We start from the raw sequence: 22,619 nt of genomic DNA, 5'->3' as shown, positions 1-22,619 counted from the left end.
AGGCAGCAGGGCAACAAGCAGTATCCTTTGGGCAGCCAGGCAGTCTCTCTGACAGAGTTCAGGTATAGGTCCAGAAGTGTCTGATTTGGTAGGTTCGGAGACCTGGATGATATACGCCAAAAGGCCTTTGAAGTGGGGAAACTTCAGAGTGGTTCTGAAGTGCACAAGTTCCCCTTTCAGCCTAAATCTGTTTGCCAGGATCCCTGTAGGGTGTTATTAGTCCTTTGTGAGAGGGCAGGCCACTGGCCTTTGAAGTGTAAGAGAGAGCCCCTCCACCATTCCTGCCCAGGGAGACCCATTCAGTATGTAGATGAATGGAGATGTGACTGAGTGGCCAGTGTTTATAGTTGTCTGGGTGGAATGCACCAGGGGAGCTGTCAACCAGCACAGACCAGACGAGGATTGGAAACAGGGCTGGAAGGCACAGATGGCAGTAAGTGCAGATAAATGCCCACTTTCTAAAAGTGGCATTTAAAAAATAGTAATATTAAATCCAACTTGACCAGTAAGTAGGATTTTCTATTACCATTCTGGCAATACCAAACATGACAGGGCTATTCCTTCCAGATCATAATCTACCAATTAAATGTATATGAGGGCAGTTCTAACGCTAGTCTACGAGAGGAGCAGACCTCACAGTAGTGGAAAACAAATTTATGAGATTTTCACTACCAGGACATGTAAAACACATAGGTACATGCCTTTTACTTACATAGCACCCTGCCCTATGGCCTACCTTAGGGTAACATATGTAGAAAAAGGGGCATTAAAGGCTTGGCAAATAGTTTTGAACACCAAGACGAAGTGCCAGTGAATCTGCAAACACAGGCCTTGCAATGGTATGCCTGAGGCATGGTTAAAGGGCTACCTATGTGGGTGGCACAATCAGTGCTGCCGCTTCACTAGTCACATTTAATTTACAGGCCCTGGGCACATGTAGTGCACTTTGCCAGGGACTTACAGGTAAATTAAATGTGCCAATTGGGTAGGAACCAATGTTACCATGTTCAGGGTAGAGAACATATGCACTTACCACTGGACAGTTTTGGCCCTAAAACCAGCAAAAACAGGGTCAGAAAAATGGAGGGAGGCTGGAAAAAAGTTTGGGGGTGACCACCCTAAGGCTGTCAGGTCTAACACTGGGGCACTGTGGATACTGCCCTGGGAAATGTGTCTTATTTACAAGGGCACTGTGGATACAGGATTAGCTATATTGCTTTCATATTGAGGTATTGCAGGTACTGGCTTAGGCATACAGCACTGCGTACTGGCACATTGTGTTTACTGGCCTAGGAAAGGGGTTTTACATACTAGTGTGGTATAGACACTGGCCTTGGAATAGTGTTTTACATACTGGTGCACTACAAACACTGGTCTTGGAATAGTGTTTTACATACTGGTGCACTACAAACACTGGTCTTGGAATAGTGTTTTACCTGCTGGTGCATTTTAGTTACTGGACCCAGAATAGTGTTTTACGTAATGGTGCTCGATAGAGACTAGAAACAGAATAGTGATTTACATACTAGTGTATTATAGTTTCTGGACATGGAAGCGTGTTTTACCTTCTGGTGCCCTATAGGCACTGGTCTTGGAATACTGTTTTACATACTGGTGCATTATAGTTACTGGACATGGAATAGTGTTTTACATACTGGTGCATTATAGTTACTTGACATGGAATAGTGTTTTACATAATGATGCATGACAGACACTGGCCTTGGACTAGTGTTTTACATACTGGTGCATTACAAACACTGGTCTTGGAATAGTGTTTTACCTACTGGTGTATTTTAGTTACTGGACATGGAATAGTGTTTTCTATAATGGTGCATGGCAGAAACTGGCCTTGGACTAGTGTTTTACATACTGGTGCATTATAGTTACTGACATGAAAGGGGGGTTTACATACTGGTGCACCATAGACACTATAGGCACTGGACTTCGAATAGTACATTGTAGGCATTGTTCTCAGCATGGTGGTTAACATACTGGGACTGTTTGAAGACTGACCTGAAAATGGTGATTTATAAACTGTAGCAATAAGAATGTTAGCCTACGGGAGACGGTTTAGCAATTCCGGCTGACAGTTCTTGGAAACAGTACTTTACATACTAGTGTGTTGTAGAAACTGGCTTGACTATGAAGCTAGACATGCTGAGACAATCCTAGCCTGGCAATGGGTCTTACGTAGTGTGGTACGGGAATTAGTTCTCCGTCAGAAAAGCGGGTGAAATATATTGCTTTATAACTAAACTGTAAAGTAAAATACACTGCATGTCACACTTATGCCCAAATACTTTTTGGGGGGTTGAACCTCAAAAACCTTCTTTCAAAGCGTATGCTTTGCATGCGATGCTCGCTTGCTCTGTGCATTCTATAGCTCATATTTTAAAAAAACACACCCAGGTCTGTTTTGCATTCAGAATCCACCACTGGCGGCCCAAGGAGGATTTAGATATATGATGCATATTTTTTAAGCAAATATGTATTTTAAGGCTACAGAATGCCCATTAGACACTTCCTTCTTCACGTTCTTGGTGCACCTTCTTTTTAATTTGTGCAGAGCTGATTCTTACCTGTAAGTGGTCATTGGTGGCAGCTTAACTACTATGTGTAGAGAGCAGGAGTAGCTCCTTCGCTGTGGCGAAGGAGCGTCGCCCGACTTGCTGTGCCAGAAGCAGAAAAATAAAACACTAGTTTACTATTGTTTTATTTTTCTGCTTCTGCCACAGCCAGCAGTGCAGGGAGGGGTAGGGCTGGGCCACAAGAGATGGGAGATGTGAGAGGGGAGACGGGGAGAGTGCACCTAAGTGCGCATGTGGGTTTGGCCAGCTGTTTCAGGCCGGAAAAACACACATGCGCACTTCCGGTTGCAGAAACTGCACAGACCCCATAGCTGTGTCTGAGCAGCAGTCACTGCCGCTCAGACCAATCCTGGCGCTACGTTCATGCCAACCTTGCATGAAAGCAGTGCCAGGATTGCTGGAGAACCTGTGCTGGTTTCCCAGCAGTAAGTGCTGGGACACCAGAAGAGGAGATCGAGGTGGCAGGAGTCGGCATGGATAGAGGCAAGGTAAGTGCTTTTTTATTTTTACCTTGTCTCCGTCCCAATCCCATCACCTCCCCTGCTCCTTGAGTTATGCTGCAGACGCTGCTGGTAGAGAGGTGGAAACAAGTGCGAGCTAGAATCCAGGATTAGGCCCTAGTGCAATAAACTTCCACCTACAAGAGTTTCACATATTGTCCTTTGCTTTCCAAATAGCTGACAGTCTCGTAGTGACACAGAAATAATTATGGAGGCAGCATAAAAAGTTCTGAGTGCATATTGGTTCCTTTGATGATTTAATAATGTTTACAGACATTTTCACAGTTGTGGCAATGCACAAAGCAGGCATTGTAATAGCAGGAAAAAAAATGAATAGCAAACAACAGGTAAAACATGCCCAAACCCTAACAATTGAGTCTTGAAAAATATTCGATCTAGTATAATATTGGTATTGTGCAATGGCGGTGAAAATAGATCTGGGTTAGTAAAGATTTTATTGCAAGTGTACATATAAATAAATTACATTCACATATTATAGCACTACAGTGCATAGAGAACCACCAAACTCTTTCCAGAAGAAAACAAACAGTCACACATTCACAGGACCTTGTCTCTGGTGAAATGCCTTTGTTTACCATTTCTACACATGAATATATGTCACTGTATAAACAATGGGACATATTTACAATAAAGTGGTGCAGCGTGGTGCTATTCCAAAATTGGCAGCGCAGCAGTGTGTCACTTTAGAAACTGAGGGATGCGCAGTATTAACAAGAATACGGTGCACTCCTATGTTCCCCCCTGCACCAGTGCTAACTTTGCTGCAGAGCGCCATTGCAGCCACCCTTGGGCCATGGTGCAAGGATAGCTGCGTTGTGGGGGAGATTGTTTCTGTGCATGAAAGGACACCTTTCTGTACAAAAACAATATTCAATGGTGATTTGCTCTTTCTATGTGTGTTGCAAAATGCAGTACACATAGAAAGAGCAAAAAACGGGGAGAAATTAACGCTTTTCTCCTTGTTGTGCCATGTTACCGCCCCCCCCACTATCCCCCCCTTGGGGTGGTGTTAGTTTTTGGTATTGCCTCAGATTTGCAGAATCTCATAAATCTGGGGTGGAAACAAAATGCAATGGGTGTTGCTGTGGAATGCCCACAGCAACACCCACTGCACGCCTCTTCCACGCAAAGTGCTCAGTGCTAAGGAGCCTTATTTTCTAGCTGGTGTTAAGCCACAAAAAGTGGCTTAATGCCACCTTGTAAATAGAGAGTATTGATGGAGCAGTGCACAGTGTCACCAGAGCGTCACAAAAAGTGAAGCTCGGGTGGCGCTAGGCGTGTGTAAATATGCCCCTATGAATACAGATCCATTGAAAGTACTGTGTATGTATAGACCAATGTTTTGAATAATATATGTGTGGCCGCAGTTCTGACAAAGCAGTGTTTCGCCTAAAAGAGTGGAATGGCCCCTCCATATTCTAGATTAGCTCTCGGTTAGTTCTTGAGTTCTGACCCTTTGAGAGGCATTCGTTTTTAGCACTAAGGGCGATACTGCAAACAGAGCCACGAAAGAAACGTAGACTCAACGCGCTTGCCTCCAATTTAGCCTGCATAATTTTTGCATCACTAAACTGAAGTTATATTGTTTTTGTTGTGTTTACATAACAAGGCGCATGGAAGTCATTTAGAGGTCGCAGTTGCAATCCCTGGCTTGCCCTTTGTGACCCCCAGGCACTACCTTTGCTACCCCTGGCTTCGCACGTGGCAAAATCAGTGCCTGGAACACAGGGGCAGCTCCTCCTAATGGACGTAGGTTGGGGTTCCACTTCCCTGGTTTTCTGTCAGTGTTTTATTATACAAATAGTGGATAATATTATTCACTATTAATATATTAAAAAGTGAGTAACAGTTTCTGGAATATGACAATATATGGCAACTAAGTTAAGTAAGAATGCTTTTAAATGTATGTTGTACGCATGCTTGCGGGTAAGAGTGTGTTTTTATGTGAGAGTGTGTGAATATGTTCGTGTGTGTAAGCATGTGCGTGTGTGAATCAAAGTAAAGGACAAATGGCGTGTGATGTCATTTCCCCTACCCCTGACAGTTTGGTGTATTGACACCCATGACAAGGCGTGGAGCAAATACATGCCTATCTGTTTTTTGTCAATGTGTCATTTCAAGCAACCCACAGGCTGATTTAAGAAAAGTGACACTGAAGCCAGTGCAGCACCACTTTCCATGCGTCCCTTAGCGCCTCCCTATCGCCACCATGTGTGCGCCATATTTAAAATATGGTACACCATGGTGCAGGGTAGGGGACAATAGCATCAGAATTCCTGACACTATTGATGTACTCAGCAGGAGTAGCGCCCAAATTTTGGTGCTACTCCTGCAGAGTACATAGGAGCCCACTGTATTCAATGGCATGCCCCCTTTTAACGCCTGCTGTGAGCAGGCATTAAAAGTGCCGAAATAAATGGCGCAAGGAAATCTAACAGATTGTTTTGGGCCCCCTTGCATACATTATGCCTGGTGCAGGCATAATGTGGTGCAAGGGTTTACAAAGTGGCACAATGCAGTGCTTAATTTGTGCTTGTTGTTTCCCGTGCGGAGCACCGCCACTTATTTTGGAAGGCACATATGGGAAAGACGGAGGAAGAGAAAAACGAAAATGCATCACTATGGGAGAAAACAAAAAACTGCAAGAGTGAAATGAAGGGGCAGGGAATGGTTGTAAATGGATTGAAGAGGCCCTAAATGGCTTCAGGATTACGCTGCCTCTGTATTCCGTGTTCACACATTTAATTGCAGCAGCCGCTTGCTTAAGAGGGGGGCTTTGGGCACCTGCACGTTTTTACTTACAAATTAAGCACTGGCACAATGCATGCATTGCGCCTCTTTGTAAATATGGCGCGTGTAAAAAGTTCCTTTAGCGCTGCCGTAGTATCAAAAAAATGATGCTATGGTGGCACTAAGGTGGCACTAGGGCCTTTTAAATCAGGCCGCATATTTGCTGCATTTTATTGTTCAGTAATCCGCTGAAATCGCCCGCCACCAGTTTGCTTCATATATTATGCATGGACCAAGGTTACTTTGCTAAAACTTCTATAATGCAAAAAATGGTTTGAAGGCAACAGATGCCATGGGCTAATTACAATGTTTTCATAATCAGTTAACAAGAACTTCATTTTTTCCCATTATGCAAGCAAAATTGTTTTCCTCCCTTCCCCCCAATTGTACCAGTTAGAAGGAGGTGCAAAATAGGTTTGCTCCAGTATTTTTCAATAGTGCAAATGTAAGTTACATTTCCATATGTATACTAATTGGTGTAAAGTGCTAAGGATGGAATACAGTTTGTATTACCCTCATTTTTTGTCCACCTGGTCACTTTCAGCAATGTTGCATATAGATGTATTGTATGCATACTATTATTGTTCCTCTGTGCTTATGGAGACAATGCTTAGGAGAACTCAAGAGGTCGAGTCGCCTTCCTCTGGAATAATGAGCCACGCCACACTAGATGTTTCTAAAGGAGCATCCTCTGAAAGCCGCGCTCCGCTCGCTTCCACCGGCCTCTCATTCTTGTGTTTCTTCTCTGCCGTCAGCACAGCAGCCTGGATGTGTCTTTGTTGTACTGCTGTGCTGTTTAGAACACTACCACTGTCTTCTATTAATTTCCTGAGCACAATAAGTTTTGGATTTTTCAGAAGGGTGTAGAGGAGGAACCATCTTGTCCTGGCCCTACTTGACGATTTAGGATCTGTAACAAAACAACATTTCCAGTTATCTTTACATACATATGACAAGCTTGATAGAAAGTAAGCAACTCCGGATGGATATCATCTGGGCAAATCTCTACATAGTCTAAGTGACAGACGTATTATTACTTAGTATTTACAAAGAAGCAGGTGCACCCCTAGAACGGCATTATGTAAAGTGCCCCAGAGGTGCAACAGGCATCTGTGCCTGCTTTCTGTATCTCTGGGGCACTTTGGTATTACAGAAGCGGATGGAGACATTTGCACAGGCCCTCTGTGGTACAGATAGCACTGGCAAGTCATCACTATCATATTAGCGTGTTCCTTTATATGCAGGGCCCAATGCAAATAAGGAAAATGGTTTTCCATTATGCCCAAGCGGTATTATCAGGGACGTAACAGAAGCCCCTGCAGTCCCTGCGGTGTGAGGGGCCCCCAATGCTTACCCATACTGGAGGGGACCCTCAACCCCTACTGATCTCAGTGTGGGGGCCCTTTCAGCAAATCTTGCAGGGAGGCCCCCTCATGTTTTGCTGTGCCACTGGGTATTATGGATGTAGGCACAGAGGGAAAGAGGCCATGAGGAGACACACTGACTGTGCAACACAAAGATGTGGTGCACAGTCAACGTGCCCGAGGGTGTCCCACTGAATTTGGTAAAAAGCTCCGATGGATGCCCCAGACATACTCCTGCAGGACAGTGCAGTTACTTACTGCACTCTCCTACAGGGGGATCTCTGTCCCTCTTCAAAGAGCAGGCTGTCTGCCATCTGCACTGTGAAAAGTGGACCATTTGTATCAGTGAGCTTGTAAGCATTCTCAACCACCCACAATTCTGCTCCATATAGTGCTGCTGCCGGGGCCTTATACTTATATACTTCAGTGGCCAGGGAGATTGCTTTACATGACATTTCATGCTGTTTTTTGAGCTTTGGGTGAGCACAGGTTTTCTTTTTTGGATGTGTGCGGACCAAGAAAGCTTTGAATCAAGCGTGATTTCCAAGTATTCAAACATAGATACTCGCTCTGTCTGCTTGCACAGCCCTATGCTCCCTATGAATGTCATGTGGGGTCTAATTATCATATATTTAGTTTCACTGGCATTGATTTCTAGATGCTTGGTATCGCAGTAAGCATTACATTTATCAAGCGATCTCTGTAAGCCCTTTGGGGTCTGTGACACCCAGTGTCATCAGCAAATAGTAATGCGGGTACTGGAACCCCATTGAGCTTCAGAGAGTCATGATTACACTCCCAAAGAGCTTTTATGACATCATTTACAGAAAGCGAGAAGAGAGTAGGCACTAGCACACAGACCTGTCTCACTCCCCTACTTATAGGGATGGGATCAGTAAGCTTGCCTCAGGAACCACAGCAAACTTTGGCAAAGTTGTCCTAGGGCAATCTAATTATCTGTCTTTTAAGATCTTCCTCAACTTCTTGCTCCTAAGAGACACCGACTTGGGACAAGATCAAAGGCTGCCCTTAAGTTAATGAATGTTTTGTATAGATGACCTCCCTTTACCTTGATGGACTTCCATACAATGCATACATGAGTATTATTGTATCACCCCAAGTGCAGACCTAAAGATAGTTCTCGTAAATACCCTTTGTGAATTCCCAAAGTTGTAAACGTAGACGTTTGGTCTATGTTTAGACCAAACGTCTAAGTTTACCTTTTGTGAATCGGGCCCCTAGTCTGTTGTGATAACCTGAGGCCTAAATCCTGCTTGATAAGGTGATATGATCTTATTTTCCTTGATCCAGTCATTCAGTTTGTTCAGACTGTGTCTTGTATAAACTTGTTGTAAATTATCTTAGAGACTCATGGGTCTGCAGTTGGCCGGATCGCACCAATTTCTTTTTTTGAAAATCAGTACTATTTCTGCTCCTTTCTATGTATCAGGAGCCGGGGCACCTAAAGCAACTAAGTTACATAATATGTTAACATAAGGTGCCCAAACAGATGTATCATGCCTCGAAAAGTCACCTCGGATCTTATCTGGGCCAGAGCCTTTCCTACGCTTAAGGTATCAATAGCCAACGTTGTCTCTTCTAGGGCAAAATAAGGTTTGTAGGTCCTACCACTATTTAAGTTTGGAAGATTTTGTGAGGCCAAAGAAAACTAATCTTCAGCCTCTTTGCCTCTGTAGGAAAGTACCATCTTGCCTGGCATGTTACCCCCATATTTCACTGTATATATGTTGTTTTAGTTGTATGTGTCACTGGGACCCTGCCAGCCAGGGCCCCAGTGCTCATAAGTGTGCCCTGTATGTGTTCCCTGTGTGATGACTAACTGTCTCACTGAGGCTCTGCTAACCAGAACCTAAGTGGTTATGCTCTCTCTTTGCTTTCCAAATTGTCACTAACAGGCTAGTGACCAATTTCACCAATTCACATTGGCATACTGGAACACCCTTATAATTCCCTAGTATATGGTACTGAGGTACCCAGGGTATTGGGGTTCCAGGAGATCCCTATGGGCTGCAGCATTTCTTTTGCCACCCATAGGGAGCTCTGACAATTCTTACACAGGCCTGCCACTGCAGCCTGAGTGAAATAACGTCCACGTTATTTCACAGCCATTTACCACTGCACTTAAGTAACTTATAAGTCACCTATATGTCTAACCTTTACCTGGTAAAGGTTGGGTGCTAAGTTACTTAGTGTGTGGGCACCCTGGCACTAGCCAAGGTGCCCCCACATTGTTCAGGGCAAATTCCCCGGACTTTGTGAGTGCGGGGACACCATTACACGCGTGCACTGTACATAGGTCACTACCTATGTACAGCGTCACAATGGTAACTCCGAACATGGCCATGTAACATGTCTAAGATCATGGAATTGTCACCCCAATGCCATTCTGGCATTGGGGAGACAATTCCATGATCCCCCGAGTCTCTAACACAGACCCGGGTACTGCCAAACTACCTTTCCCGGGGTTTCACTGCAGCTGCTGCTGCTGCCAACCCCTCAGACAGGTTTCTGCCCTCCTGGGGTCCAGCCAGGCCTGGCCCAGGAAGGCAGAACAAAGGACTTCCTCAGAGAGAGGGTGTTACACCCTCTCCCTTTGGAAAACGGTGTCAGGGCTGGGGAGGAGTAGCCTCCCCCAGCCTCTGGAAATGCTTTGATGGGCACAGATGGTGCCCATCTCTGCATAAGCCAGTCTACACCGGTTCAGGGATCCCCCAGCCCTGCTCTGGTGTGAAACTGGACAAAGGAAAGGGGAGTGACTACTCCCCTGACCTGCACCTCCCCTGGGAGGTGCCCAGAGCTCCTCCAGTGTGCTCCAGACCTCTGCCATCTTGGAAACAGAGGTGCTGCTGGCACTCTGGACTGCTCTGAGTGGCCAGTGCCAGCAGGTGGCGTCAGAGACTCCTTCTGATAGGCTCTTACCTGTGTTGCTAGCCTATCCTCCTTCCTAAGTAGCCAAACCTCCTTTTCTGGCTATTTAGGGTCTCTGCTTTGGGGAATTCTTTAGATAACGAATGCAAGAGCTCATCAGAGTTCCTCTGCATCTCTCTCTTCACCTTCTGCCAAGGAATCGACCGCTGACTGCTCTGGACGCCTGCAAAACCGCAACAAAGTAGCAAAGACGACTACTGCAACCTTGTATCGCTGATCAGGCCGCCTTTTTGACTGTTTTCCTGGTGGTGCATGCTGTGGGGGTAGTCTGCCTCCTCTCTGCACTAGAAGCTCTGAAGAAATCTCCCGTGGGTCGACGGAATCTTCCCCCTGCAACCGCAGGCCCCAAATACTGCATCACCAGTCCTCTGGGTCCCCTCTCAGCACGACGAGCGTGGTCCCTGGAACTCAGCAACTCTGTCCAAGTGACTCCCACAGTCCAGTGACTCTTCAGTCCAAGTTTGGTGGAGGTAAGTCCTTGCCTCACCACGCTAGACTGCATTGCTGGGTACCGCATGATTTGCAGCTGCTCCGGCTCCTGTGCACTCTTCCAGGATTTCCTTTGTGCACAGCCCAGCCTTGGTCCCCGACACTCTAACCTGCAGTGCACAACCTTCTGAGTTGTCCTCCGGCATCGTGGGATCTTCTTTTGTGACTTCGGGTGAGCTCCGGTTCACTCCTCTTTGTAGTGCCTGTTCTGGCACTTCTGCGGGTGCTGCTTGCTTCTGAGAGGGCTCCTTGTCTTGCTGGGCGCCCCCTCTGTCTCCTCACTCAATTGGTGACATCCTGGTCCCTCCTGGGCCACAGCAGCATCCAAAAACCCTAACCGCGACCCTTGCAGCTAGCAAGGCTTGTTTGCTGTCTTTCTGCGTGGGAAAACCTCTGCAAGCTTCTTCACGACGTGGGACATCCATCCTCCAAAGGGAAAGTTCCTAGTCCTCTTCGTTCTTGCAGAATCCACAGCTTCTACCATCCAGTGGCAGCTTCTTTGCACCCTCAGCTGGCATTTCCTGGGCATCTGCCCAATCTCGACTTTGTCGCGACTCTTGGACTTGGTCCCCTTGTTCCACAGGTACTCTCGTCTGGAAATCCATTGTTGTTGCATTGCTGGTGTCGGTCTTCCTTGCAGAATTCCCCTATCACAAATTCTGTGCTCTCTGGGGAACTTAGGTGCACTTTACACCTACTTTTCAGGGTCTTGGGGTGGGCTATTTTTCTAACCCTCACTGTTTTCTTACAGTCCCAGCGACCCTCTACATGCTCACATAGGTTTGGGGTCCATTCGTGGTTCGCATTCCACTTCTAGAGTATATGGTTTGTGTTGCCCCTATACCTAAGTGCTCTCATTGCAATCTATTGTGACTGTACATTGCTTGCATTGCTTTCTATTGCTATTACTGCATATTTTTGGTATTGTGTACATATATCTTGTGTATATTTGCTATCCTCATACTGAGGGTACTCACTGAGATACTTTTGGCATATTGTCATAAAAATAAAGTACCTTTATTTTTAGTATATCTGTGTATTGTGTTTTCTTATGATATTGTGCATATGACACCAGTGGTATAGTGGGAGCTTTGCATGTCTCCTAGTTCAGCCTAAGCTGCTCTGCTAAGCTACCCTTTTCTATCAGCCTAAGCTGCTAGAACACCTCTTATACACTAATAAGGGATACCGGGACCTGGTGCAGAGTGTAAGTACCCCTTGGTACCCACTACAAACCAGGCCAGCCTCCTACATTGGTCGTGCAGCGGTGGGATAAGTACTTGCAACTACTTACCACTTTGTCATTTTGTACTTTTCATAAGAGAAAAATATACAAAACAAGTTCAGTGTATGTACACCTAACCAAAAAGTTTTGCTTTTCTTCTCTTACTTTCTTGCTAAGTGGCTACAGCCTCTGAATAAAGTTGTAGTGACTGTTTTTAGATGCATCGATCAAATAGCTTCAGTTGGCATTGTCCCATCTCCTTTTTGCTAAAGATATTGTTTTCTTGTAATTGACCTTTGCCTCTTGGACAAAGAGAATGCTTTTATATTTTATGGCCGCAACTAATATCTTTTTTGCCCCTCAGCAAACCTTTGTATACCAAGGATTGCACAAAGGTCCCTTGTTGATTCCTTGTTCTACAACTTGGTAGGTTTTTTTTGGTTAAATAAAGCCTCAAGTTCTCGAGGAGAGGATGGTCTACGTCAACCATAGGCATATCTAAAGGCAGATAGTCAAAAAATGGATATTTAAAAAGACTTAAAGATCTTAGTCATAGTGTCTAATTTAGCCTATATTAATGGCGACCTGATTGATCTGATTATTACCAATTTGTGGTGATAACGATAATGGACTATAGATCACCATCTCAGCGATACGTCCTGACATCACTAAATGCAAGGGGAAATTATTGCTATCTTCTCTTACATCTTGCTTTACATCCAGCATTCTGGCCCAAATGGTGACACTTATGAGTACATAATTAATCTTTGACTGAGTTCTACCTCTTTTAAATGTAAATGAACTAGGATTACCAGATTTGGGCTTGCCATTGCAGGCGTGCAACCAAAGTTCTATTGTTAAGTGAACCATTTGCATAGCGGTTACAGGGCATGGAACTGAGGTACAGCTATCAAGACAAGGTATACTTTGTATCATATTTTTCTCCTTTGCGACCAAGCTCATGCTGATTATAGGCTCAATGTGCTGTTAAAGAACCCCCTACGATAACCGTGCCTTTTGGGTTTAAGGTGTAACGAAAGGTGTCTATTAGCTCTATTAATGGGGACTCCATATTGTTCTACCTTGGTCTAACATAGATGTTGAGGAGGTATAACTTAAGGCCATTTGCATCCTTATTCTTAATCCTAAAATGTCAGGAGAATCAATTCTCAAAAAGTCAGTGAAGACACTGAGTGAAGTTTTTGCCGGTGGACAAGTCCCCCTGATGTTCTACTACGAGCGGAGAGTGTAGCATTAACATAGAATGTTTTATAGCCTGGCTTCTATGATGGTTCTAATAGCCAGGTTTCCTGGAACAAACAAAAATTGAACTGATCAACATACCCTTGCTAGTCTGGGTCAATCATTTTATCTCTTAAACCAACTATTTTCCATGATACCAAATGTATAGACTTGCTACGCTTATTTTCACTGCACCTACAAATGGAAGTGTCTACTTCTGTCTTCATATTAGAGGCTAAGGAGGGGACCGTATCCTCATTTTGCTGCAGTGCCTAATTTTGGTCTGCTGTTTGTGAGGTGTTAAGGTTCTTATCAAGTGGTTTGAAAGTTCCATGATTGGAAAGTCATCATATTGGGGAGACATCTCATTCCCAATGAATCAGCCAACTTCCTTCAGACTTACCGAAGTGAGTCTTATAGTAGATGTGCTGGAAGGGAGTGTCAGATTACCCAAGTGATGTTGTGAACTAGTGGTAGGTATGTTTAACTTGAACCTTATCAATGGCTTGTCAATCAAGGGGATCTCAGTTCCATTGAAACCAGGACACCCACAACACCTTTAGTTTTGAAAGAAAGGCAAACATTATCAAGATTTCCTCTATTTCTGGTAATACTTTCTGCCTTGACTATGTCCGATTGCACAACTGATAGACATAATTGCTCATGCCTAATCCAGTAAATAACTTTGTTTTTTTAAGGAGTCCCCATCCTCTCTAGTATTGTACCTTAGTTTGGGAATATTTGTCATGTACATTCTGTTGCCCATGTAGGCCTATATTGTATTGTTCATTAAGGTGATACAAAAATCTAGGGTGGGAAATCCTTTCGCTAAGATATGTTAGGTGGGAGATTCTCTCTTCAGGTTCAACATAAGGGGGGGTGTTGGGGTGGGTGATATTGCAGGGGCACCATAAGACCTCTAAGATCAGATGAAACCTTAGATCTCATTTGGGACATTTGCTCTTTAGACATCCTATCAATGTTCACTGAACCACTCCGTTTCAACCAATGGGCCTGTATAATATAGCACTTCGGCAAGGTATAGGGGGTGGAGCGGATGCCTGTATTTCCTGGCTCTGTGGCTTGTTCATGTTCTGTGTTTCAGCAGACACACTACGTTTTCCCTGAAGACAGCTGCTCAAACCGGCCCTTTGACCTACGAAATATTTCAACAAGGTTTTAACTAGCCATTTTAGATCTACAACCTCTTTCCTAAGGGAGTCTATTTTCACACTGAGGTCCTTCATTACTATTTTACTGTGGGTGTTAAATAGCTCTTTAGAGGGTACAACAGACTCATTTGTGAGCTTCTCTAGTAGCGGAGGGACACACCTGGCGGTTGTGTAGGTGGTGTTATAAACCTGGGGACAACATTTGGTTGCCTCAGATAACTCGAGGGAGGCCAAAGGCGAAAATCTGTTACAACACATAATGGCTGTGGTTGCTTCCGCTACTCCAATAGTGACTGAGTCAGATAAGGATATATTTTCCTTATGTACTGAGCAGTGTCAGGAGGGATTATGTTGGAAGCATCAATTAAATGATGTTCATCTCCGTGTCCCTTATTAGGGATACTGGGAGCAGCTTTAGTATTAGAAATAGGTCGTTGGACATCGTCATGTTTTTATAAAAGAGTGCTATTCTACAATTACGCAGGTTGCCCACTCTTCTTTTACCACCCAACATTGTCTCTACTTCTATAATAAAGTCATCAATTTCTAACATACTGCAATTGTCCCCTGCATTTTTCCTAATTTTAGGGGGTTCCCCCTTTCCGGGTGGTAACTGTGAAGCCTTTTGTTTCACCATTTTAATAGTTATCGGTCAGGCACCCCAAACCACCCCAAATATTGCCCGAGATAGCCAACATTATAATACCAATTTAAAAATCTGTCTGAACTAACGTTTATACTGCTCAAGTGAGAACAATCTGAACAGTACACACTGGATGAAATCAGCAATTAGAAACAAGTATAAACTGTGGACTTCCAAAGTAGCCCGACTTGACTCTGCATATTTCTAAATGTCAAATTTGAAATATCATAGTGAGCAAAGTAGACGCAGTAGCAATCCAAAGAATATTAGGTCTGATAGCCACCAGTTAACCACTTATGCAAACGAAAAGCAATCATTAGTAAATACCAGCCAGGCCTGAGATTTAAACCAGGGGTGGGGGTGCACAGTCCAGCCTCTTCCGGGCTATGACGGGCAAGGAAGGGCCTGTGCTTGGCCTGGGCGCGTCCTGGGCATGTCCTGCACAGCAGGTCGTATGTCGGCACTTTATTGTGCAGGTGGGATTCACTCTCCTCCTCCCTCTTCAAGCAGGTGCAGCGCCACCTCCTTGCACTTAGAACTATGGGCCTTGGAGTCCTTTGATGCCTGGAAATGCATCTGGTGCAGTGGGTGATATGTTGGCACTTTATATCGCAGGGGGATTCACTCTCATCCTCCCCTTTCGAGCAGGTGTTGCAGCGCCTCCTTGGCACTTAAAACTATGGGGCTTAGAATCCCCCGATGCCTGGAAATGCGTCCCGAGCAGCAGATGAAATGTCGGCACTTTACAGCGCAGGGGCAATTCACTTTCCTAATCTCTCTTAGAGCAGGTACAGCGGTACCTCCCTGGCACTTAGAATGATGGGGCTTGGAGCGCCCGAATGCCTGGAAATACGTTCCGCGCAACAGGTGATATGTCAGCACTTTATAGCGCAGAGAGATTCACTCTCCTTTTCCCCCTTCAGGCAGGAGCATCAGCGCTTCCCTGGCGCTTGGAACTATGGGGCTTGGAGTATCCTGATGCCTAGAAATGCGTCCCGAGCACCGGGTGATATGTTGGTGCTTTATAGAGCAGAAGCAATTCACTCTCCCCGTCTCTCTTTGAGCAGGTGCGACGGTACCTCCCAGGGAACTAGAACTATGGGGCTTGGACTCCCCAGGTGCCTGGAAATGCATCCGTGCAGTAGATGATATATCAACACGTTATAGCGCAGGGGGATTTACTCTCCTCTCCCTTTCAGCAGGTTCAACAATGCGTCCCTGCTGCTTAGAACTGTAGGCCTTGGAGTCCTCTGATGCTTAGAAATGTGTCCTGCACAGCAGGTAATATGTCCACGCTTTTTAGCACAGGGGAGATTTATTTTTCTCCTGCCTCTTTTAGCAGATGCCTGGCGCATAGAACTATAGGGCTTGGAGTTCTCTGATGCCTGATCTCAAGTTTAAAAGTAGATTTTTGGACACAAACTCAGCACAAGGGGATTGGAGCTCTTTACATGAGCAGCAGTTACATTACACATTTATTTCTCTTTTTTTTGGTTAGGCATAGGGAGATTAAGTGATTTTTAATCACAGGATGTTGAGCTGATGCTGAAACTCAAACCTGATTCACCAGCTCCACAGTTGGCATCTCTGGTCAATCAATCAATCAAGGATTTATAGAGCGCACTAATCACCCGTTAGGGTCTCAAGGCGCTGGGGGGGGGGAGCTACTGGTCATAGAGTCATGTCTTGAGGCGTTTCCTGAATGTCAAGAGGTCTTGGGTCTGGCGAAGGTGGAGCGGTAGGGAGTTCCAGGTCTTGGCGGCTAGATGAGAGACGGATCTTCCTCCAGCGGTGGTGCGGCGGATGCAGGGGATGGAGGCGAGGGCGAGGCTGGCGGAGCGAAGATTGCGGGTGGGGGTGTGGAAGGTGAGTCTGTTGTTGAGGTAGGCTGGGCCTTTGTTGTGGAGGGCCTTGTGTGAGTGGATGAGGAGTTTGAAGGTGATCCTCTTTGATACTGGTAGCCAGTGAAGGTCTCTGAGGTGGGGGGAAATGTGGTCACGGCGTGGGATGTCCAGAATGAGGCGGGCGGATGCGTTCTGGATTCTTTGCAGTTTTGTTAGGAGTTTGGTTGTTATTCCTGCATATAGGGTGTTTCTGTAGTCCAATCAGCTGCTGACCAGGGCGTGGGTGACAGTTTTCCTGGTTTTGACGGGAATCCACTTGAAGATTTTGCGGAGCATGCGGAGAGTGTTGTAGCAGGAAGAGGAGATGGCATTGACCTGCTGAGTCATGCTGAGTGTGGAGTCCAAGATGAAGCCTAGGTTGCGTGCGTGGGTGGTGGGTGAGGGCACGGTTCCTAGGGAGGTGGGCCACCAGAAGTCATTCCAAGTTGAGGGGTTGGTGCCAAAGATGAGGATTTCTGTCTTGTCTGTGTTTAACTTGAGGTGGCTTGATTCCATCCAGCTGGCGATGGCGTGAAGTCCGTTGTGGAGGTTGTTCTGTGCAGTTATAGGGTCTTTCGTGAGGGAGAGGATGAGCTGAGTGCCGTCTGCGTAGGAAACTATGTTGATGTGGTGGGTTCGTGCGATGTTGGCAAGGGGGGCCATGTAAACATTGAAGAGCGTGGGGCTGAGCGAAAATCCTTGGGGAACGCCACAGATGATTCTGGAAGCTTCTGACAGGAACGGTGGGAGGCGGACTCTCTGTGTTCTGCCTGAGAGAAATGACGAGATACAGTCGAATGCCTTGTCACGGATTCCAGCGTTGTGTAGGCGTGTGCGGAGGGTGTGATGACATACCGTTTGAAAGCTGCGGAGAGGTCCAGGAGGATGAGTGCTGCTGTTTCTCCTTCGTTGAGCATGGTCCTAATGTCGTCTGTGGCAGCAATGAGTGCAGTCTCAGTGCTGTGGTTTCTGCGGATTCCGGATTGGGAGGTGTCAAGTACCTTGCTGTCTTCCAGGAACCGGGATAGTTGGCTGCTTACAATTTTTTCAATGACCTTGGCTGGGAAGGGGAGGAGGGAGATCGACCGGTAGTTCTTGGGGTCGTCTGGGTCTGCCTTTGGTTTCTTTAGCAGGGTGTTGATTTCTGCGTGTTTCCATCTTTCTGGGAAGGTGGCTGACTCGAAGGAGCTGTTGATGGTTTTGCAGAGGTGGGGGGTGATGATGATGTTTGCGTTATTGAAGATATGGTGTGGGCAGGGGTCCGATGGTGATCCGGAGTGGATGGAGGCCATGGTGCTGGCGGTGTCCTCTATGTTGACGGGGGTCCAGGTGTGGATGAGGTGGGTGTTGCTTGGAGCGTTGGGTTCTTGGGTGTTTGTAGTCAGCTGGTGGGTCTGGGGTTTGAAGCTATTGTGGATTTCTTCTATCTTTTGACGGAAGTGGGTTGCCAGTGAGTTGCAGAACTCATGTGATGGCAGGGGTTCGTTGGAGCAGGTCCTGGGGTGGAGAGCTTATTGACGATGCCGAAGAGCTCTTTACTGTTGTGAGCGTTGGCGTTGATGTGGTTGATGCGGTTGATGCGGTTTTTGAAGTGGACATATGGTCCTTATATCCCATCCTCTCCCACTTGTGGAAAGTATAGATTGGAAAATGAAAGTTAAAAAAACACAAATGAAGCACAATGCACATGCAGAGACAAAAACAGAAATAAAGCTGAACACAAAATTGGAGCAGGCTACAGGGCTACAGTGCTCGGCAAAGGTAGAAAGGCTGAATAAAACAAGCAAGTGTCTATTTACTGGCCGCCAGGTAAATAGTACAAAATGTCTGCTACTTATCCAGTGCCCGGCAAAGTAAGGTAGCACATAATCTCTGCTATTTAACCGGTGGTAGACTAAATAGTAGAGATGATGTACAATTTGACCAGCGGCTGTATAATTATTGTGAAGGAGGTCTTTATTTAGCCGGCTATAAGGGAAATGGGACTACGGGCAATGGTAGTGTGATGGCCATCTTGTAATTGGGATACACCATATGTGAAGCATTTGAAATGAAGTGCATATACAAATGTACAATATTTTGTAAAACGGTAAGTGCACGAATTAAGCTAAGCTGTTTACAGATTAAAAAAAATGTAAAATCAATTTTGAATAAAAACATTTATGTTATTTTAATATTAAAAAAAAGACGTGTAGAAACCAAAGAGAAGCATTGGGATATGGCCCACAGATATTTTGAGCTTCAGTCAGGGAGTTTTGGGCTGTCAGCGAGTAATACTGATTATGGGTTTAAAGCATTTTACATAAATGTTTTATTCACTCAACGGAATAATTGTTTTTTTAATGTTCATGATTTTTGAGGGGTGGGCTCATTTTGGGCTTCTTATCGAGGACGTTGTGCTAGATTTAGACTTTTGTTTAAGAAGGGTTGTGCCTGATTAGTATTTCAAATCTGACCACACAGCAGCAGGCTATAAGCAACAGCAAACAGGGAATGCAGACAGATAAGTTGTATCTGGGCTCCAGAGGGATGAACATGTACAGTAGGTAACTGGTATTTGGGGGCACAGTGCTTTGGGGCACTTGAAGGAGATAAATTTAGTGAGACACTGTAATGGGGCTTTGGTGGAATGGGGAAGTGAAAAGCAGGAGAAATGTAAGTAATGCATCTGTGTAATTCATAGGAGTTGCCTCTACAGCCTGTGAATAAATACATTTTTTAATACTATTCACTGAGCAGAATAGATTTAGGGCATTGATGCTTATTGGTCCCATGTCATGAGTGCCCCCTTCAGCCACACTGACATTTTAGTCACCTGCACAATGCATCTCGGGAACGGTAGGTTTGATTTTTAACATGTTAAGCGGTGTTTAAAGTAGGCAAGTTCTTGTCTAATGGGCCCTCATTTCTGTACTTGACAGTACTGTCTCAGCAAAATAAACCAGGAAGTAAAAAAAAGGAAAATACAAATCTGTCCGATAGGCTTAAAGGCTGTACCTGACTAAAGAGATTGTGGAGGAGAACTGGGGAAGAAGCAGTGGGAGAAGGAGGATGAAAAGTAGGAGAATACGGGCCAAAAGGTGGACCATTAGGAAGGGTAGGATGATTAGAGCCATGATGACCAGGACAAGAAGAACCAGGCACAAAGAGACCTAATCTATGAGGACCAGGGTTGCCAATGTCAGAGGGGACCAGGAACAACTAGACAATAAGGAAGAGGACAATAGAAAACAGCACTAGGGGAACCAGGGCCAGGGTGAGAAGGATCAGGAGAGCCAGGAGGACTGAGGGGTGTCTGAGCCAAGTGGACAAGAGCCCAACGTAACAGAAGGTAGAAGGAAGGAAAGACCCTGGACCATAACAAAGAACTATATAAGGGACTGTGCGCACTGGCCAGGACTAGAGGAACAATAACAACCAATGGCAGGAGTAGCTGACTCAAGTAGGCAGACCAAAAGGACCAATACCAGCAAACAAATTAAGAGAAGGATGAGATACTGCAGGGCCAAGACCACAGAGATCAGCTCAAGGAGGCCCAAAAGGCCAGAAGCAAAAGGACCAGGGCCAGGAAGACCAGAACCAGAAAGGACGAGGGCTAGCAGGAGCTGTAAACCCTAGGTTAGAGTGACCAGAGGGGGTTGTAAAGGAAGAGAAAGACTAGGTCCAGTGGGACTTGGATCTGAAGGTTTGGGAGTGTCAGACTCAGGGGGTTCCTAAGACAGGGTGACAAGATTTACATGAACTAGGGTGACCCACACCATAGGAACTAAAAGGGCCAGTGTCAGAGGGATGAGGAAGACCAGACCCAAAAGCAGACCCCTATTGACCATTACTAGGAGGACAATTATAGATGGGCCCATGGTCAGATGGAAAAGAACAAGGTAGAATAGGCAAAGTAGGAGACCAAGAGGACTAGCATGAGTAGGATGGGGCAGGAGGACCTGGGACTAGGGGGCTAGGGAAACCAAGGCCCTCAGAACTAGCATCAGAAGACCCCATACATGAGGGCCAGAGAAAGGAGTACCAAAACTAAGACCAGGACTACATGGACCAAGGTAACGAGGATCAGGAAAATTAGAAATAGGCAAACAAGGGGACTAAATAATCCAGGAAAGCCGTACCAGGAAATGATGGACAAGAGTTAGTATGAGGTGGAGGAAAAGGTCCAGCACCGGGATTCTGTAAAACAGGAGTCCCAGGATCCAAATGACTAGGGGCAGGAGTACATAGGAATGATGACCAGTCAAACTAGGACGAGGAAGTTCTTAGACTAGCAAGAACTGGAAGTCAAGGAACATCAGAACTAGCAAAGGCTAGGATGATCTGTGACAAGACATGCGTGCAAGGGACAGGTGGATGAGGGCCAGAAGGATTAGGACCAGATTGAAGAGGACTAAGAAGATAAGGATCTGAAGGGCAATTGCCAGTAGTCCAGGATACTAGGATAAGCAGAGCAAGAGCACTAGGTCAGTTAAAGAGGAGGACCAGAGACAGGGCTAATAGGGTCATGAAGATCAGGATGTAAGGGATTAGGGCTCAGAATACCAAGTGGGGCAGAGCAATCATCATAAGTAGCAGGGACAGGGTGAGGAGGATCTGAAGTAAGAAAGCCAACCAGCAACTGGAAGCCCAAGTGGAATGGACAGTGGTGGGCAGGAAGACCAGGACCAAAGTGACCAGGCTAAGGAGGATCCAAACAAGGAGAACCCGAATCAAGAGGATGTAGATCAATGACTGTAGTACCAGTCGGACTAAATGGACAAGGGACAGATTCAGGAGAACAAGGACAGGAGAACCAGGGTAATTCAAACCAGGAGGATAAAGACTAAGAGTGCCAAGACACGAGAAGCAAGATATATGAGGACCTGCAGTACTAGGGCTAGAAGGTTGGCCAAGAGTTCCAACAGAAACAGGGCCATATAGGCCAAGAATGGGAGAGCCAGGAAGGGCCACAATGGCCAAAAGGCAAAGCTTATGATAACTAGCACAATAGGACAAGAAGTGCCAGGATGACCAGGACCAATGCGGCCTAGAATAGGATAGCAGATAGGTGAGGTCCAGGAAAACTAGGTCCAAGAGAACCAATAATATAAGGAACAGGACCATGAGGATCAAGGACAATAGGCACAGAATGTCAAGAAAGACAAGGGCTATGAAAAACAAGAATAGCATGATCTTGGCCATGAGTGCCAGGTAGCTGAGACCAGGGACACAGGCAGTCAGAGCCAGAAGGATAAGTTCTAAGAGAACCAGAAAACAAAGGACTAAGGAAACGAGGAAGATCAGGGCAAAGAGGATCAGACGTTTGAGTACCAGACCAGCAAGACCAGGGTGAGGAGGAAAAAGAGGATCAGGACTGGGCTAATTACAGCATTAAGGTCCAGGCCAAATGGCTAGGAACAGGATGGCCAGGAAGATGAGCTCCAGGATGGCCAGGGCCAGGAAGACCAGATGAAGAAGAAGCATGATGAGTTTGTGTAATAACATGAGGATACAAAGCAGGAAGGCCAGGGCAGAAAGGTTCAGCACCAGATCCAGGAAGACAAGATTCAGACCAGGAGGCACGGGGGCAGAATAAGCAGGTAAGATGAGAGGGACAGAACCAAAATACCAGGACGACCAGAGCCAGGATCAGAGCAAGGACTATTAGAAGAATCAGCACCAAAGGACCAGGAACAAGCCTAGGAGCGCCAGGGGGACCATAGCCATAGGACCAGGGCCCAGAGTTCCAAGTGGAGCAGAAAGACCAGGAC

General features: G+C 45.8%; 1 protein-coding gene across 1 annotated transcript in view; it reads right to left on the bottom strand.

Moving 5' to 3' along the window:
- Window positions 1-3,344: 3,344 nt before the first annotated feature.
- The window catches only part of LOC138296986 (stimulated by retinoic acid gene 6 protein-like), a 499,158-nt gene continuing 479,883 nt past the window's right edge, over window positions 3,345-22,619 (bottom strand). The window contains exon 18 of the mRNA XM_069236505.1: window positions 3,345-6,809. Within this exon, the coding sequence (XP_069092606.1) occupies window positions 6,520-6,809 (290 nt within the window). The 3' untranslated portion in view covers window positions 3,345-6,519. The remainder of the gene's footprint in view (window positions 6,810-22,619) is intronic.

The sequence above is a fragment of the Pleurodeles waltl genome, chromosome 1_2, assembly GCF_031143425.1.
Source record: "Pleurodeles waltl isolate 20211129_DDA chromosome 1_2, aPleWal1.hap1.20221129, whole genome shotgun sequence".
Classification (NCBI taxonomy): domain Eukaryota; kingdom Metazoa; phylum Chordata; class Amphibia; order Caudata; family Salamandridae; genus Pleurodeles; species Pleurodeles waltl.
This window is presented reverse-complemented; position numbering and strand designations above follow the sequence as displayed.